The following is an 18,745-nucleotide window of genomic DNA, read 5'->3' on the forward strand; positions in this document are numbered from 1 at the left end:
GGCTTGGTATCAGAATTATTATTGATTTCCAGTCACTGTAAAGTACACACACATCGCAATAAAGGTTAACTGCCTAGAAGAATGTAAAAGAGCAGCAACTTTAAGTAAAAAAAAATTCCAGATTAAAAAGAAATCAGACTAAAGTAAATGCAGTGAACTTTCTTCGTGTCTGGAATATTTTCTTCATATGGCTACTGTAAAAACAATGTTTTCTTTTGTTCTTTTTAATGCAGATGGGAACATATCAATATTTAATTTGACGATGAGTAATACACGTATTCCATTTAACCCTAAGTATATTTCGGACTTCGTATGTTTTTATAATGATGATGTGAATTTATAAATCCTTAATGCCCTTAATGCTGCCCATATGTTGTGTTGAAATCATTAGGAATCTGTAAAAATAAAATCAAGAAGATAGTTTTGGGCTCCAAAAGCTGAAAACCAACCTAAGCCAGTCTAACAGCTAAAGATTTATCAGTGTATCCTAATGCTCCTAAACCTTTGGCAAAACAAATGTTGCCCTTGAGAACTTACCTCATTATATCTGGGCATTTTAAATCATTCTACAGAAATAATACAAAATAAAATAAAATGTTCTACTTTTAAATAGAAGGCATGATCCTGGCATCTGTGCTTCTGCCCCAAGTGCTGCCCTTCTGTGCCACAATCAGCATGAGCTTTTCTTAGATTTGTGCTTGTGGGCATATGGACAACTGGAAGTCATTTGGAGATGCCAGTTGTCCTCATTATTATATTTTCATTTATCCTTATCCACTGACAGTTGCTAAGGATAGTACTAGTTTTACTTTGAAGCAGTATGCAGCCAAGATTACTTCATGTACATTTTTGAATCTTAGAAGAAAAGGACAAGAAAAGCCATTGTAAGGACTAGCATGAATATGTTTTTCACCAACAGAGGATGATGGTGATTCTTCAGCTGTTGGAAAAGCTCTGCCTCACGTTTTTACACACACTTGCCCAGTACCTGCTAAAGACTAGTCAAATTGAAGCACTCAGGTGTTCTCATTAATTTACAAAGTTTTCATACCTATTTGAAACCCAACACTTCTAAAAGCTACAGGTCATTGGTAGTTTGGAGGCTACCCTGCCCATGGGACTTAGAATTTCTGCTTGTCATCCTACCTTTTGTTGGTAGCCTTTTGTTAGCCGACAATTGCTTTCTTCCTTTCACACCAGCTATTCATTTTGCTAAATTTTTTCCCATCCACTCGTAGTAAACTGATGAAGCAGCACAGCATTATAATGAATTCCTATTTGGTTAGGCAAAAGTTGGATTGTTGTGAGTAATCGAATTACTCCTCTGGAGACAGGATTTCTAAGTAAAGGGATGAGGTGAGGCGATTACAGCTGTAACCCTTACAAGCAAAAAAAGATGTGTTATGCTAATCCTTTGTGAATGGGTTGAATTGGAAGTGAGGGAAATAAAAAGGAATGTTCTTGAAAGAAGAAGAGGGGTATGAAAGGACTACTGTGTCATTTATTCCCTTTTCATTCATCCTCACTTGCTATAGAGAAAAAAATTGTAGCAAACTGGAGTATTTTACCTTTCAAGTCTGACATTCAAATCTTTTAATCTTTAACTGCCTTAAATACTGTGTGAAAAAATGAGGGGGTGGGAAGAGAGGTATAGCGAAAAAAAAATTAAAGTGTGAAAAAGTGACAGTTAATATAGGCTGCTTTTTGATTAAGGTTGCTAAACGTGCTGTGACCTTATCTTACCTTGTTATAAAAGCAGCAGAGTGAGGAAGGGGAAAAGAGACACTGAGGAAAGTAAGAGTTATGCCAAACATTACCTTTATCTGAAAACACTTACAGCTCAAGTGCGAGATCCTTGTTACCCCCAGGCTTGTTTATTTTCTGTTTCCACTCTTTCAGCTGTTAAATAGGAGTGCTCTGTCTCAAATTAATACCTGAAAGGACTTTTAAAGATTCAGCTAGAAGGAGAGATGCAATGCCAATTATAGTGTAGTAACTAACTGAATAGAACATTATAAATACGTCTTCTTAATTGAATAAGAAGAAATGGCTTATTTGTTTTTAGACAACCAACCTGAATATAAATGGACAATAGTATAAGTAACTTTTGGGTTTCTTCTGTGGGTTGGGGTTTTTTTAAGGTTTTGAACAATTTTCGTTGTTGCTCTTTTTTTTTTTTTTCCTTTCTGTGTACTTTTTGGAGGGTAGAAAATTGACCCCAACCAGCATTTAAGCACCCACTCAGCTTCTCTGCTCACCAGGAGAATGGGAAAGAGAATCAGAATAGGGAAAGTAAGAAAACCTGTGAGATAAGAATGGTTTAGTAAATGAAGAAAGGAATAAATTTTTATTTAAAAAAGGATACAAAGGCAGTCACTTCCTTCCGCACCCAGTCCCCTACCCAGACTGTCTCCAAGCTTTGGAAAAATGGAATTTGTAGTTTTTATTTGAGCATGATATCACGTGACATGGGATACCCCTTAGAGCAGTGTGAGGAATGAGGAAGCCTCGTTGCTGTGCAAGCACCTCTCAACAAGAGCTTAAACAATGTTATCAGCACTGTTTAGTCACTAATTGAAAGCATAGCACCCTAACAACTCTAGTGAGGAAGGTTTCTCCACCTCAGTCAGACTTATCCTTACTCCATCCTCAGCCAGACAGATTCCTTAACAATGCTTAGACTTTATGGTCCTGCTTTTCAGCATATTATATTTCCATTGAAAATGAAAGAATTTTCTGTAAAATTTCTTCCCTTTTTTAGGTTTACAGTGATGATTCAAATTTGTTGTTCTGAAGTTTCACATGAATGAAATTCTTCATTAGCTCTAAGTTTGGAAAAAAAATACCAATGGGCACGGGGAATGAACTGCTTATTTTTCCCTTCAGATACCTGAAACTAACTGGAATTTAAGAACAGAGCCTTTGTGGGAAAAGGAGAAAAATTATAATTCCCAGAGTGTGCTGCTCCACACTTGCATTTCCCCCAAATTCCTTGAGTTCAGCCTCCCTGAAAAGTCTCTGTTTACTACTCTCTTACTGTTGTGCCTACATCCCTCTTGAAATTTTTAATGTATTAGCTAAGGTGACAATACTTCTTTATCCTTAGAAATTATTCTCAAGCCATTTCTGTTCATTTCATTACGTCTGGAAGTACAAGGAGCCTTGTTGGAAGAGGGAGGGATAACCCAGCTCTGAACCTAACTCAGCCTAATCTCAGCTGTAATCTTCCCTGATCCAGCGTTGAAGACAGGAATGAAATCCAAGATGGCATAATCTGTTACTCGAGTGTTTGATGAGCCAAGCATGTGAAAAACCTCTCTGCAAAACTCTGAGCAGGAGTTCCTTAGAGGTATTACCCACTTGCAGCAGCACAGGCACAGTGGAAATGCTATGGGAGAAAGATATTTAGGTCTAATGGGGAAATACATGCCAGCATAGAGATCTATTTATTCTGGAGTGATAGGATAAGAATTATTTGCCTTTAAAAAAAATTGGTTGATTTGGCTGTTGTTGTCACTGGGTTTCCAATCAGCATTTGTAATTAAAAGTTCTTGAATATTAATTATGCTTTATATCCTTGCCAAAATTCAAGATTAGTGTAAGATGGTTCAATGTGATGAAACTTGTTTAGAATTCACATTCACTAAGTGAACATTGTTAAGTCAATGAGCTGAGTGAGAATGAAATTTAGTGTATTGTCACTCAGTAAAATATTTCATGTTTCTTAAAAGAGGCTTTGCAAGTGTTCAATAAACAGAATGAAAATTGATATTATATAAAAAATATCTTCTGGTGAAAAAACTGATTTAATAAATACCTGCATTGTCTATGAATGTTTAATAAGGCATTCTGTTAGTGGGCATAAATGCATTTTGCTGTAAATATCTGAAAATAAGACTTTTTTGCATATGATTCTGCTGGAAGCTTAGAGCAAATACATTTAACTAATTGATGAAAAATGTTTCAGTAAGTATAGCTTTTATGAAAAATTATAGTCCTTAAATTGGCATCTCTGTTCACTAAGATTCATGAAGCAAAAGACAGAATCTTGAAATAAGGATTTTCTTTTAGTAGTTTCCATTAGGACTGATTAAACCACTCCTTTTTTGTCCATCATGGCATAACCCCCTTGATTTCTGTAGAAGTCCTGCTCTCAAATGCATATGGAGAGGTTTGATTTGCCAGGTCTCAAGAGAGTAACTGAATGTAAAGAATATTTAAAATATTTGAAGTAAACTGGAACAGTTTTTAGTTTAAACACCCATTCACACTAGTTCACAATGCCAATACTTTTTTTTTGAAAAGTAAACAGACACTGAAATTTGATCATTACTTTGCATATCTTTAGGCTTAATCTGATTTGGATTCTTTCATTTGGTTAGTAGAGGTTACTTTTATAGATAATTTCTTTAAGCTTAGGTAAAAGTATGCAGGCTTAAAAACCTTTAAAGAAACACCAAGAGTAAAAGCAGTGCAGTACTTTGAGACAGTAATTATTTGATTGTGAAGCAGGGGCAAAGGCAAGGGAAGCTTAAATGACAGGATCTTTGTTGATATGTTCTGTTAAGCAGAAGGTAACACCACTTCCCTCATTTCAGTGATGTTGATTGATTGTTTCTATCTGCACAGTAAGGAGGAGGGAGAGATGTGCTTCCTCCAGCTAAAGGTGAAGGCTTACTAGCAGTGACCCAAGAAGGTTGATCTGTAAATGACTCCAAGCAGATTTGATGGTGCCTTTCAGTCATGATTCCTTGCACAATCTGCTTTCCTGGAGTTCCCATTGCTAACCAGCACAAGGGATGGACTTTCTAGAGTGTGTGAAGTAACATCTGTAACAGGTCTGGATTGTGCCTTTGGAAAGAAGGGGAGAAATAGGCTACCTCTTTCCCTAACAGAGATCCACATTTGGATTTGCTTCTCTTTTCATTGGCATATATCTCTCAGATTCATGTAGCTAGGGATACAATTCCAGTCCAATTTAAACCAACATTTTGCAATCACAAATCACTGATTTCATTTACATTTCTTACTTTTCTTTTTCAGCATTTTGTCCTGCTGAAGCATTGTAGTGATAAGAAAGACTTTATAGTTTTCTTATGAAGTTTAATGTAGTCCCAAGTTGTTTAATATTTGCTTCAGAAATACATTATTGTTCTCTACTTTCTGTTTCTTAAATGCTTGATATATGCAGACAGTTTTGTATTTAATTTTACTTTTTTGAGTAGTGGTAGATAACAGATGTGATCATATCAGATTGCATCATGTTTTCATGTAGTCCTTACTAGACTCATCATTACACCAGAATCAGGCAAGAGAAGGTCTCATCAGATATTGGCATTCCATTCATTGGCTAGTATATTTCCCAGGTGTACGTTTCTTTTCACATTCTGGTTAAATTGTGACCATTCATCTGATTTATGAGAGCTGTTCAAGCAATCTGAAAGTCATCTCCTGTGTTGGTGCTGTCTGAATATATGAGGGTGAATCCATCAACCCAAGTTTGACAATTTTGTCCATCTGTCTTTAAGAAAGCTGGTAGATAACATTGCTGGGGTTTTAAGCAATAAGAAGCTGAAGTGAGCCATTCATTACAGTCATATCAAGTTAGTCAGTGAATAAAGCCATTTTTCCCTTCCTTGAAAAGAAGAAAGGCCATGTTTGCCCTGAATGGCCAGGAATACCTGCTTATAAATGGGAACTCACAGTGTGGAGTGGCCTGTGTGTTTCAAAATGCTAAAGGAACAATGTAAATGAGGTATGTACTGGTGTGTCTTAGCTTGTGTGCTTAACACTAGAGCACATTGTTTTAATGTCAGTTGTTTAATACAATCTTTGTTCTCATTTTAAGATTCAAATTTGGTTTTGCTCATTATTAGACATAGCTCAGGGCCTCAGAAGAGATATTTCTATCACCTCATCTGCAAGAGGTCTTGGCACTCCATCAGTTTAAGGTGATTTTCTTCTCCAAATCAGTCACATTTTAATCAGATCACAACTGACTGAAAACCCTAAAACCAGATTTAAAGCATAAATACCAGAACAGTAATCTTCTTTGCTGACAATCCATTACATAAATCATAATACAATATTTGCATGTTATAGTTGGCTTTGTTTATTTTGACTTGTATGTGAATTTGAAGCTTTTGTCAAATATATGTTTGGGGGTTTTGCCTTTGATAAAATTGTATTTTCCTGGAGAAACTAGCTGAGAAAGCAGTAGCCCAAGGCATATCCAATACAGAGCAGGAAATTTCATCCCCTGGATAAAAACAACCCAACACTCTATACCTGTGTAAAACATTAGCAGCCAAGGGGGCACCAAAGCAATTTTCAAACTGATACCTTTTAATTTTGCATACTGAACAGCCCATTACTACCTTTCCTACAGCCTCACTGTACTCTAGCATAGCCTGTGCTTTGTGAAGGTAAAAATTGCTTTTCCTTTACTTTATACAAACCAGTATGACAACAGATATAAAAAGTTCATCTATCTTTAGTCATGGAAGTTCTCTATTACACCTGGTTCCCCATCACAGTCTTGTGTGAATATTTCCTTGAGTAATGGAAATAATAAAAAATCTATTTTTTTAGATGAGGGAGAGTAATTGGAGTTTAAGATTTGAAGGCAACAAAACTTCAGTATTAAAAGGCAAAAAATGTGAAAAAGTAGACTCAAAGGTTCAGAAAGTGGCAATACACTTTAAGTCTTTTTTCTTGCAGGCATGTTTTTTCCTGTAGTCTGCAGGACTGCCATCTCCTCTTTGTTCTTGAAAGTTTCTTTGACATATTAATAATATAGGAATATGTAGACAGAGAGGCAATGACACAGTATAAAAGGCTTTTAATATCATTACAAATCCTGATCTGAACTCAATAATCAATGGCAGGCAAGCCAGAGCTGTGATTATTGATGTGTTTTTCATACAGTTGTTATTGCATTAGCTGCATGCTGTTGCAGAGTCATTCTGGTTGCATTTCTAGATGTCAGATGTGGTAAACAAGCCCATGGACAGGCTCTTGATTTCTTACACAGGGTTTAAGGCTTAGGTAACATATTTGGGTTGGAAATGCTGGTGTAGCAGAAGATGACAAAGCTTTTAGCCAGCTACAGGCTGTTGCCCTCACATCACAGCTGGTAGACTAGCACGGATAAGCACCACGGCTTTGGATGTTTCAATCCAAAATCAGGTGGCTGAGCTTAAAGTGCTGACATAAGACCTTTCAGATGTATTTGGATAAGCAGATTTGGGAGCAACTGCATAATTAGGGTAATGGCTGAGATAGTACTTGCAGCCTGCTGTGATGTGCAGCTGGGTGATACCCCCCCACTGGTTTGGAAGAGGATATTTGCCTTTCCCTCTTGCTCCCAGCCATCCAGCTGCTTCAGACACCTATTCGTGCTAAAAAGTTTGAGAGAAACTCAAGAGTTTTGACCCATGTAACTTTCTGTGAGTGGATTCTCTTCAGATGGGAAGGTTTTAAAAGGGAAAAAAAGGAAAAGGTTCTCTGCCATGGCTGTTGCACTGCTGGTGCAGGTGCACTTCCCAGCCAGCCCAGTGGACTCCTGCAAACACTGCACCATGTTATTAAGCTATTATAGAACTGAAGAAGTTGTGAAAATTTTCTCTAAATGGAAGAATATAACTCTTGTGAAAGAAAGCATATTTTCTTCTTTCAGAGTATATATACATACACACACACGAACACACATATATATATACATATGTATATTTCCTCTTTCACTCTATTTTTCACTATTTGAAAAAGCACCAAATTTTACAGTAAAAAAAAATACTGAAGGCTGGCAGTTATGACAGTAATAATCTGGGATACTAAGAACAGATGGGTGCTATTAAAGATTATATATAAACTATATATATATATATATATATATGTATATATAAATAAAACTTAATCTATGCATGTTTGGAAAAACTAGGACCTACCTCCAAAGGAAGACTTAACCACTTGTTTTCTTGGAGGACTTCTGTTTATTTTCTCACCTTTCACCATTCTGAATGGAAAGAACAACTGATGGCTGCTACCAAAGGCTAGATTTAGTACTATAGAAGCTTTAATTTGTATGGGCCTGTTTTTTTGGAAAGAATGAAGGAAAGACTATTTCTGTTCTTCATTGCCTCTGTCTTTTGATTCCATCTATTAGTACTGCATTTGATATAGGAAAATTTTTCATCTCATTTTCTGTATTTTGAGCTATCATTCACTGTGAGAGTTTGCGCTTTTCTGGTGGAGAAGAGTTAAGCTGTCCTTACTTCTTTCAGTGTAATTACACAGCTCTGCATTAACTCTGCAACTCCTACACTACCAGTAAATTCTCACTTGCAATTTTATAGTTGCCTAAATTAGCAGAAGTTATTCATAGAATGTTATTTCCAATAAATATAGCAAAATGTAACTTCAGGCATTTGAGAGTAATATTTTTCCACATAAACCATGTCATGTAAGTGATAATGATCATGATAATGTACTTTCTCTGCTAAACTTCTTAAATGCTATCTGGTGGAAAGATGAAGCATTTTGTATTTTTGCTACCAAACGTTGCTTTTTAAATAATTTTCTTTTAAGAATTAATTCTGAGCTAACAAGCCATATAGGACTCATTGTCAACACCAGGTAACTTTTCAGTGCAGTATCTTGCACAGTTGAAGTTTTATAACGTCAAGAGTGATTTTATCTTTAAAAACGCATGTTTTTGAAGGCAGTTTGTTTAGAGTTGATTGATTGAAAGCTTGAAAGTTGATTGATTTGTAATGTAGCCAAACACTAACTTAACAAATTATCTCATTAGCAAGAGGCTGACTGCTTTTATATGTTCCCAGGAAAAAAATGCTGTAACAGGTCTAACAACAGGTCCATTGTGCTTATAAGGGAAATAATCACGGTGACCTTAAGAAACGGTAGCAGTCCATCCAACAAGCAGGTTTTAAATGTCTTGTTGAAGTGGTAGATCAGAGGATCATTCTTAGCCAATACCCCTTTCCAGAAAATCAGAGATCAATAGTTATTTATATTCCATTGTTTCAGTCCAATACTTTACAGTATGCCTCTTATGTATTTCTACATCTGCTTTTTTGCATACCCTTTTCAAGGTCTGTTAGTACACATACCATGAAAAAATTTTGTTTGAATTTTTAGATCTCTACTTCCATATAGACTACTTAAAGAAATACATCAAGCTGCTCAAGAAAGCCTTATTTTGAATTTTTTTTGGCAAGGCACAGACAATTAATCAGATTTCCCAAAAAAATAAAATACCATTAGGTATTTCTCTGAATTTTTCCAATATTTCAAACGTGCAGCTGTTACAGTATGAGATCTGTTTTATAACAAGCATTTAATATGTCCAATAGTTTATCTTTTAGAAGATCATAGGATTCTAAAACCTTATTAGGGTTAACACACGGATTAGGATTTTTTCAGGTAAATCTCCAGCCTTTGCACTGTTGCTGCCACTTTTGAAACAATGACCTGAAAGCGGACTTCAAAGATTGAAAAAACACAGTACCAGACCCCTGAAATATGGTATCCTGGTTCCTTTCAAATATTTATTTGTTTTGAAGCTAAGGCAGTCCAGAATGGGAGGGGAGAAAAAAGGTTGTGTCATGGATTTTCTGGTGTCAGGTAGACTAATGAATAGACTCGAATTTTTCCACAGGTAAAACTCAACAACATAAGCTGTTCTGAATGTTTTGAAGTTGAAAGTTCCAAAGGCAACTCAGCCACCTGCACTTCATCACAGGCTGTGACCAGGAGGAGTGTCCACTCTCTTGGGCAGTGGTGTTGTGAGATGGGGACAGGCCACATTCCTCTGATCATGTTTGCCCTTTGCTTTGAGAGGTGCCATTTCAGAAGCCTTAGCCCATGTGTTTGTCTTGTTTCCTGTCCCAACTGAACTAGAACTAGAAGCTGACAGTGTAACTTCAGTTTACACCTCTATGTAAAATGCCTTGTCAGAGTTGCCATCTGTATTGGCCCAGAGCTTTTTATGTCCTGGGGGCATGGTTGCATCACTGAGCCAGCTCCCTTAGAGCTAACTTGGTTTATCTCTGCACAAACAGCTGTTTTCTGGCAAAGAATAGCAGCCTGCAATTCAAAAGCTGTAAAACCTGTGGATTATGACATTCACTGAACATCCTAATTCCTCCTAACCAAATCCTATCCTTGCCATAGTTTTAAAGATAGTAAAGTGCCTGCAAAGTACAGACTCCAGAACTATGTCTTAGTGGCAAATGTAGTAGAAACGCATTGATGGCACTAATTTTCCCTTTCAATGTGACCCATGGACAGCAGGGCAGAGTGTTGCAGGAACATTGTCTCCTCAGCATTGTTCCTGCTCTGGCTCTCCTCATTTGCCCATGTCCAAGGTTTCTCAGCTACTGAGGCAAACAGATTCAGCACTTTTTTCACTTGATACTTCTGAATCTATTAAGGTAAACTCTTTGCTAATTGGTCATAAATTCATGGACACTACTGATTTCAGAGCCCTCATTAATTTTCATTTCAGACCAATATAGCAGCAGAGGCATGGTTCACATGATTCTGTTATCCTTACAGTTTCCTACCAAATTAGTACCATCAATTAAGTGATCTGAAAGTCCTGGAGAGTTGTAGAGATGTGTTTGGGTTTTTTTGTTTTTTTTTTTTTTTTTCAATTGTATATGACTTATCAAAGCAACATTTATCAACATTTGAGAGGGCTTATCAACACTAGTCAGGAACTGGTCTTTTATACATAAATGTACATATTATACTGGAATTTCAGGTAACATTATCATTATTGTAGGACAAGATATGCTGTGCTAGTCTGTTTAATTAATTAAAATGTATATAAATATTTATAAGCTACGTGTTCATAATTTTAAAAGTATCCAGTAGCATGAGCTCAGGCTATTTTTCTGCATTATCTGAAAGCAGGATGTGTAACCTCTTTACTTGGTACCATATTTGTATGCACAGCCAACTGTAAGTCTCCCAGTGCCTAACTTCTACAGCTCCTTACACCATCCCAAATCTGACTAAAGACAGGTTAGCCTGAAGCTGGGTTTTGGTTTTTTTGTTTTACACTTTAACTATCAGAAGGGACCCCATAAACAGTGTCTATATCAATTTCTGCAGCAATGAACGTTTGTGTGGAGAACATAGTCTTATATAATTTTGTCCTTTTGAAGGCTTAACTTATCACAAAGCTTTGGAACCTTGAGGGCTCCTTCTGTTAGGCTCAGCTGGCAGCATCTGGAGGTGGTGACACCTCTCCCTTTCCCCAAGCAAGGGACACTCACGAGGATAAATTTAATACAGGATGTTGCAACACAAATGTAAGAGAGCAGATTTTATCTAAGCATCACCTCACTACTGTCTCCTTTCAGGACAAGTTCAGAGAAGAGGCTGGTGGTGCCTGGGATCTCCCTTTTCACTGGCAGAGCCTGTTAAAACTCTCTTCCTTGGGATAATCATGAACCTGGTTACTATGGTGACAGGGATGAACCTGACACTTCAGAGCACAGCTCAGAGAATCACAATTTCTGTTCACAGTCACGTACAAGTTTTCTTTCTAATAATGCCACCCTAAAAAGTCTGTAATTTAGAATCCTGGAAGCAACAGCTTAAATGGATCTAAACCCCAATAAATTTCTGGCATGCCTTCATCTCCCAGAAGCAGTAGTCCAAGAGAGAAATTCTTTAGGAGCTGTAGGTAAGGGAGAATTGTGGAGATTCCATTCCCGCTAAATGTATCTCCAGCTCTCAGCTTGAGAAAGAGAAATCAGTAGTGCTGGACCAAAGTGACCCATGTGAGGATATCTGTAAGACCTCATGAATGATGTGCATAGTCTGCTAGAACAAGTTGCACATCCTGTCCCTCGATCCCTGCAAATATACACTAAAATGTTTTCAGCAAATAGAATCAGCTCAGGCTTTTTTAAAAACTTGATAAAACTAAAAGTGGTTATGGATCTTCTCTCACTGAACTTGAATCTATTAATTAAATTTCAGACTTATAACAATTTCTTTAATTGCACGATGATTATCACTGTAGCAAAGTAGTCAAAAACCAAGATTGATGCAGGTGGAACAGTCTTTCTGAGCAGACGATTAAAACACAGGGCAGATCAATTAAAAAAAAAAAAGTCAGAGAATCTCACCTGGTTTTTCAACAAGCCCTTTTCTCAGGTGGTAGACTGACATCTCCAGAGATACCTTCAGTTTCATTTGATGTTATCATGATGTTTCCTTGTTGAACTCATTCAGATGTCATTCCTGGATTTAATTAAAAGTTTTTGAATGTCACATAACAAAAGTGCAGAACAGATTATCTTGAGCACAGCTATTTTGAATATCAAGCTATGCAGCAATAACACCAGTTTGTGAGAATTCAAAGATCTGCCATAAACAGAAATTAACATTCAAAGAAAATGCAGTGTAATAAAATAGCAGCTTTAATCATGCATAAAATTGAGTTTCTTCCCTCGCTCACACAAAGGAAACCCAGAATAAAATGCTGTGAATGTTAAGAGAGTCAAACTGTATGGTGAGAAGGTTAAGTATAAAAATGTTGTTCAAAATTTCTGATTTAAAAGCTGTCATTTGGAAGACTGGCTGTTCTCTTCATGGTACCATGCAAACAACCCTGCAAAATCCTACCAGAATTTTCTGCTTGAATAATTGTGTTTGGATGAGCAAGTAGAATATCATTATCTGGGTTCCTACACTATCTTCTTGGGAAGGTATGGGCGAATAGATTTTGTGCTGAGTGTCATAAATTCCCTGACAATTTTGCAAAGCTCAGTGTAAATCTTGAACCACAGAAGGAAGGAAAAGACAGGAAAGAAATACATGCCGTGACTGGATTCCTTATGCCACAGTGTACGTCAAAAATTAAGTGTAAATAATATGCATATGCTCAGTTTAAGATGTGGATATTGGATATTTTTTTGTGTGTTTGGTTAAAAAATTTAGAGTAATTAAGTACATCAGGAAATTGTGAGAAGATGGGCTCTACCTCACCTTTTTAGAATTTTACTGTCCCTGAGAGAGTTAGCGATACTAGTCTAATTTAGTGCTGTTCACAGTTGAACTTCATGCTATTAATCATGGAAGTTGACTGATTGAATACTCTCCTCTAGTATCTATGAAAACAAGGAGAACAACTTCTCATATGGTGACTGTTACTGGCTATGTGCAGAGCCAGAATCACTGGGTCAAGTTATTTTATGAACTTTTCGAATGGGTCTGTGGGATAAGATTGTTGTTGCTGTTCATTAGTTCAGAAGAAAGGCAAGCAGATAAATGGCTAAAATCCAGTGTTCACCCCCCAGTCTAGTTCATAAATCTTCAGTGTAGGCAGCTATTTTTGTACAGGCAGAAAATGTAGTTAACGCTCTGTTTCAGCTCAGAAACTCTTCTTGAAAATTTTATGGAAGATGAGTTTTCATGGATTGAAAACTCTTGGGTTATCTCTTCTCAGATTCACAGGATCAAAATGCAAAAATGCATATATTGATACGCAAGGCAAAGACATAATAAAAATTAACACTTAATTAGTAGTCTACTAGAGTAAGGCTGGCCAAAGGAATTAGTAGTCTATAGAGAGTCCATTTTTGTATGATCATGATTCTGTTGCCGTGCAAGGTTCTTTCTCAGATCAATAAATTACCTTTTTATGGAGTCTGATGTTCAAGATATAAGATGGCATTGCAGGACTACATTACTAAAAATGAGCACTAAAAATTAGTAAAGTTTTTGTAATTTAAATAATTTTACAATGTTTTTGCCCTTTTTAGAAATATACAGTCATTAATTCCAATTATAAAAATAATTGTATCTCTCCAATATAGAGATTTTGTGTTAGGATGTTGTCATGGACCATGTCAAAGGCATACAAAAGTCCAAATAGATGACATCTGTAACTCTTCCCTTGTCCGCTGCTGTAGCCACTCCATTATAGAAGGTCGCTTGATTGGTTAGGCAAGATTTGTTCCTTGTGAATCCTTCGTTACTTGAGATGTTTTGTTTGGCAAAATCAGCAGCTCAGCCTGCAGAAGAGCCAGAGAACTAAATCCTGGTTATTTTGTGGAGGGTAGAGAAAGTGAGTTCTCTGAGTAAGCAGAAGTTTACTTGCTGCTATAGTGCTTGTGCAGTCAGCAGCCAGGAGATATTCACTTACATGTGTATGTTTAACATGTAGACACAAGGTTTCTCTCTCTTTTTCTCTCTGGTTATGTATGGGTAAGATGGTTATTCAAAACACTTTGAGCTATCAAAGTTAAAACACAAGTAATAGGAAATGCTTTCAAATTTGTAAGTTTCATTAAATTATTCGGTGCTACATTCAATGGCTTCCTCAAAATAATCCTTGCATGCAATACACATAGATTACAGTGTGGCTTATATCTATGATTACTTTCATATAGTCCCCAAATGTAGAATTTAGTCTAAAGAATGCATATATTGTCAGTTGCTGGAAAGATGCATGTAATAATCCTGGCTTCATTTTAGTTCAAAGCAATGTTTCTGTTGATATTAGCAAGACAAGTACTGTTTTGCCTGTAGATTTTGGCATTTTGGGTATAGCAGGTTCATCCATTGATTGTACTCTTGGTTAGTGTATGACTATTCAATGACATTCTCCTCAACTAATGTAGGACTCTGTGGTGCATTTCTAGTGGGCACCAGCTTTATCTCATAAGCAGCTTTAAAGTTTGTGGAATGAGTTACTGTCCCTTGCTTCAAAATCCTTAATGTAAGGAAACAAGAACAAATGGTCAAGCAGTAGATATCTCCTGGCTTTCCACTGTTGCTCGAAAAACTTGACAGAGAGCTTCATTTTGAAGTTACTGATGATCCAAACCAACTATTTCCTAGAGTGTGTATAATAAAACACCTATTCCTAAGTTAGCCAAATACGTAAACATCCTCGGCAACCTTCCCTTCAGATTTTCTGAGACGTGGATAGTTGTTTTTCTAAAGTAATTTTTGTTTTTCTAAAGTGACTTTTCCGGATGAAACAGCTGTGTGTGTGGCCATGCAATAGTTTTAAACATGACTCTGAGAAGCACATACTTTGCAGCTTGCTCTATCAAGTTATAAGGGTCCTGTATTTCTCCAGGGAAGTGTGAAACAGGTCTGTCGTTCTCTCCCCTTCACTCCCTCATCACTAATACTCCTTTGAAAATACCACTGTCCTGATGTAAGCTCAAAGCCTATACTGCTGGATGTATTTTTGAGCCTTCAAGTTTTGAAGTGCATCTTCAGGTCAATCCCTATCATTCATATTTTGAAATCTCTCAGAGACTCAGCCTTAAATCTCCATCCCCACAACTAAATCTCTTGCTCCAGCCTTAGTTATTTTGCAGATTGAGTAGTTCTTACTTTTGCTAGGTCAGAGCTGCCCAGCTGCACTCACATTGTACAATTCCAGACACAGCAAATATCCCATTCCTGCACACTTCCTCTTTACCCTTCCCATGTCCTTGCTGTTTCTCAGTACTCCATACAGCAAACATGACTTTTTTTTCCCCATTGACATATAAAACCATTTATATTTATCTTAGATTTGTCCTTTGACTCTACTGATTGGCCTTTTGTCTCTACTGCTTATCAAATGTTCATTCACATTTGTCGCATCCAGCCCAGCTAATACTGGACTCAGACTTGATTCATTTTGAGCATTGAGAATGTTGAATACCTTAATCTTCCAGTTCTGCCTCAAAAGTCATGCCCCTCATTTCCTCTGTTAGACAACATCATATGTGCATCCGACATTAATTCTAGCTAGTGTGTGCTGTACATGCACACATCTCCTGCCTGATCCCTACTTTTGTCCCTTGACACCTCAACAACACATATAATACAAACAAAAAATATAGTATGTATTCCTCACAGGTTATGTATGCAAGTGTGCATGCAGGCATGTATTTACATACAGAAGGAAACATTTAGTATTTCTCAGCAGATAGAGTTCAAGCTGTAGGTGAGAGAGATGATTATAATGATGAATTCTTATGATGATGATTAAGTTTTATGATTAAAGCACTGCCAGACCTCTCACTGTCTGTCTAGCTCTTGTGTGGGTGTCTGGAAGAGAGCACGTTCCTAACTCAGAAGGTTTTTCTGAGGGTAAGTTGTTAATACAGGTTCAGATACTGCAGAGATGAAGGTTACAGAAATAAGTAATAAAGAGTAATTTTAAACAACCGCATTATCCTTCCCTCAAAAGGTACTGTGGATTCCAGCACATGGAATATGAATAGAAAACCAGAAAGTATTAGATACCAATTATCCCTGATAATGACTACACTGGCTTTCTGAATGGAGTCGATTTTCAGGAGAGCAGTAGCCTTTCTCTCATATGACTTCACCTTGGCTTTTGTTCTGCTGCTTTTGGTTGAGAGGCATCCTAGTTTCAGACTAAGGGACACTTTCTGTGTATTGACATAAGTATGATGATACCAACAGCTTGTAACTTATTCCACATGAGGATGCTGTGAGGGGAGAGTTCAAGTGGCATCTGCTGCATGCTGGGTGGAGTGTGAGAGAAGGGCCAGAGGGAGAGCAAGCACATGTACCCATTCATGCCAGTGAGTAGAGGAAAGGCCACAGCCTTAGAGAGCAGGAACTAGAGAGCTGGAAAGCCATTTTCTATTTTACAAGTAAGCATCTCAAGGGATTTTGCCCCTTGCTGAAACCTATTTATACTTTTTATATTTTTACCAGGCTGGAAAAGCTCCTGTTCCTGATCCTTTTTACACCAGGCTGTTATGCAAAGAGGTGCAGACTGAATGGTTGTGCACTTTCATGAATATTCTGTTTTTCTCTCTGCCATAACCTTTAGCCTCAGCCCACTCAGCTGTGTTACGGAGTGGCTTCATCCCTCTGTAGAACAGTGGTTTGTAGGGTGTCTTTCAGGGCCTATAAACAAAAATAAAACTTCTGCTGACTTAGGCTTGGCTTTGTGAATGACCTTATTTAGAGAATCAAAATTCCCAGTAGAATGCAGATCTCAGACCAGATGCTGTAAGGTGAATTAATGTACAAAGGTGGACTGAAACTTCATGGAGGACAGAAGTACTGCAGTTTAGGGTTCACATTGTGGCTTGAAAAGAAGTGTTTTATAATTTGTGCATAAATGATTTCTTGCTATTCATTGTTAAATATTCCACATTTAATATCTGAAAAAAATAACATTAAATGAAATAATGGTGGTAAGTTGAAAAATAACATTAAATGAAATAATGGTGGTCAGTTGATAGATTGCTTTGTCTTCTGCTTTTTAATACAGTAACTTATTTGGAAATCCAGGTACATAAACACTTCTGCCTGTGTGGAGGCGTGTGTATATATGTATATACACACACACACACACACACACACACACACACACACACACATTTATTCAGCTGTATACATACACATATACTTGCTCTGTTGCAAGAACGGCAATGAAGACAGTGCTGGCCTTGAGGGGAAGCTGCATGAGAAGCAGCATGAGGTCACTTGGTCGGTTCAGCCTGGAGAAGGGGAGACTGAGGGGTGACCTCATTACAGTTACAATTCCTTGTGCGGTGAAGCAGAGGGGCAGGCACTGATCTCTTCTGCCTGGTGCCCAGTGACAGGATCTGAGGGAATGGCCTGAATCTGTGTCAGGGGAGGGTTAGGTTGGGTGTTAGTAAGAGGTTCTTCTCCCAGAGGATGGTTGGGCCCTGGAGTGGGCTCTCTAGGAAGGAGGTCACAGGACCAAGCCTGACAGAGCTCAAGTGTTAGTACAAAACCCTCAGAGACACGGTGTGACTTTTGGGGATGGTACCATGCAGGGCCAAGAGTTGGACTAGATGATCCTTGTGGGTCCCTTCCAACTATGCTTATTCTATTGTTCTGTTTAATTTATGGTGTGTCTATATACATATGTATAGATGTTTAAACACATGATGCCTGTATCTATATTTTTACTGCTTTATTAAGACACACACACATATTTGAAAATTATCACCAAAAATTATTTCCTTGTCTCTAGTGCTTACACATATAAATAACTTCTTTTTTTGATTAATTTAGCAGCAGCAACAGAAGAACCTGAGGTGATTCCGGATCCTGCTAAACAAACAGATAGAGTGGTGAAAATAGCAGGAATAAGTGCTGGAATTCTGGTATTCATCCTACTTCTCCTTGTCGTCATATTGATCGTGAAAAAAAGGTAAGAAAATGATCTGTGCTGATTGATCATTTCCCCCCCCCCCCCCCCCCATCATACAATTTAAAGAAGATGTTTTTACAGGTCTTTATTAAAAAAAAAGGTTTGGGACTGGTAGGTCCTTTTGGTCAATATTTGGATTAGTTCCTTGTGTTTTCTTTTGGTTTTGCTGTGATTCTTAAGATGTCTTTAAAGATAGGATTTCTTTATATTTAAGATTCCGATAACTATACATTTTCTCATATTTATTTCCGAGGATTTTTAAGTTGGAGATAGAAGAATGTACAGATTGTTAAAGTGGGTGGAATTGAAATTCATGGTGCCTTTTTATTTTTTAAAGCAAAGAAAAAATAATAACTTATTGCACTTTTCATGTTTTGACCACTTAATGAATATTATTTTCTCTATGTGGCTCTAATGAGTTATTTGCATTTGTATGTTACCCAGCTTGCAAAATAATGTAATTTTATACCTCTATTTATGCTCTTGTAAACCTGGAGTTTTTTCTTAAAAGTCATAGTGCATCACTGTAAAATTATC

At 37.2% G+C, this 18,745-nt stretch overlaps 1 protein-coding gene across 2 annotated transcripts in view; it reads left to right on the plus strand.

The window, feature by feature from the left end:
• The window catches only part of PTPRK (protein tyrosine phosphatase receptor type K), a 378,847-nt gene that overhangs the window by 323,845 nt on the left and 36,257 nt on the right, over nt 1-18,745 (plus strand). The window contains exon 14 of one of the 2 annotated variants that reach the window (XM_059842131.1): nt 18,070-18,208. In XM_059842131.1, coding sequence (XP_059698114.1) covers nt 18,070-18,208 — 139 coding nt within the window. The remainder of the gene's footprint in view (nt 1-18,069; nt 18,209-18,745) is intronic. The other variant, XM_059842132.1, reaches the window with a different exon arrangement.

This window comes from Haemorhous mexicanus, chromosome 3 (assembly GCF_027477595.1).
Source record: "Haemorhous mexicanus isolate bHaeMex1 chromosome 3, bHaeMex1.pri, whole genome shotgun sequence".
In the NCBI taxonomy this organism is placed as follows: Eukaryota; Metazoa; Chordata; class Aves; order Passeriformes; family Fringillidae; genus Haemorhous; species Haemorhous mexicanus.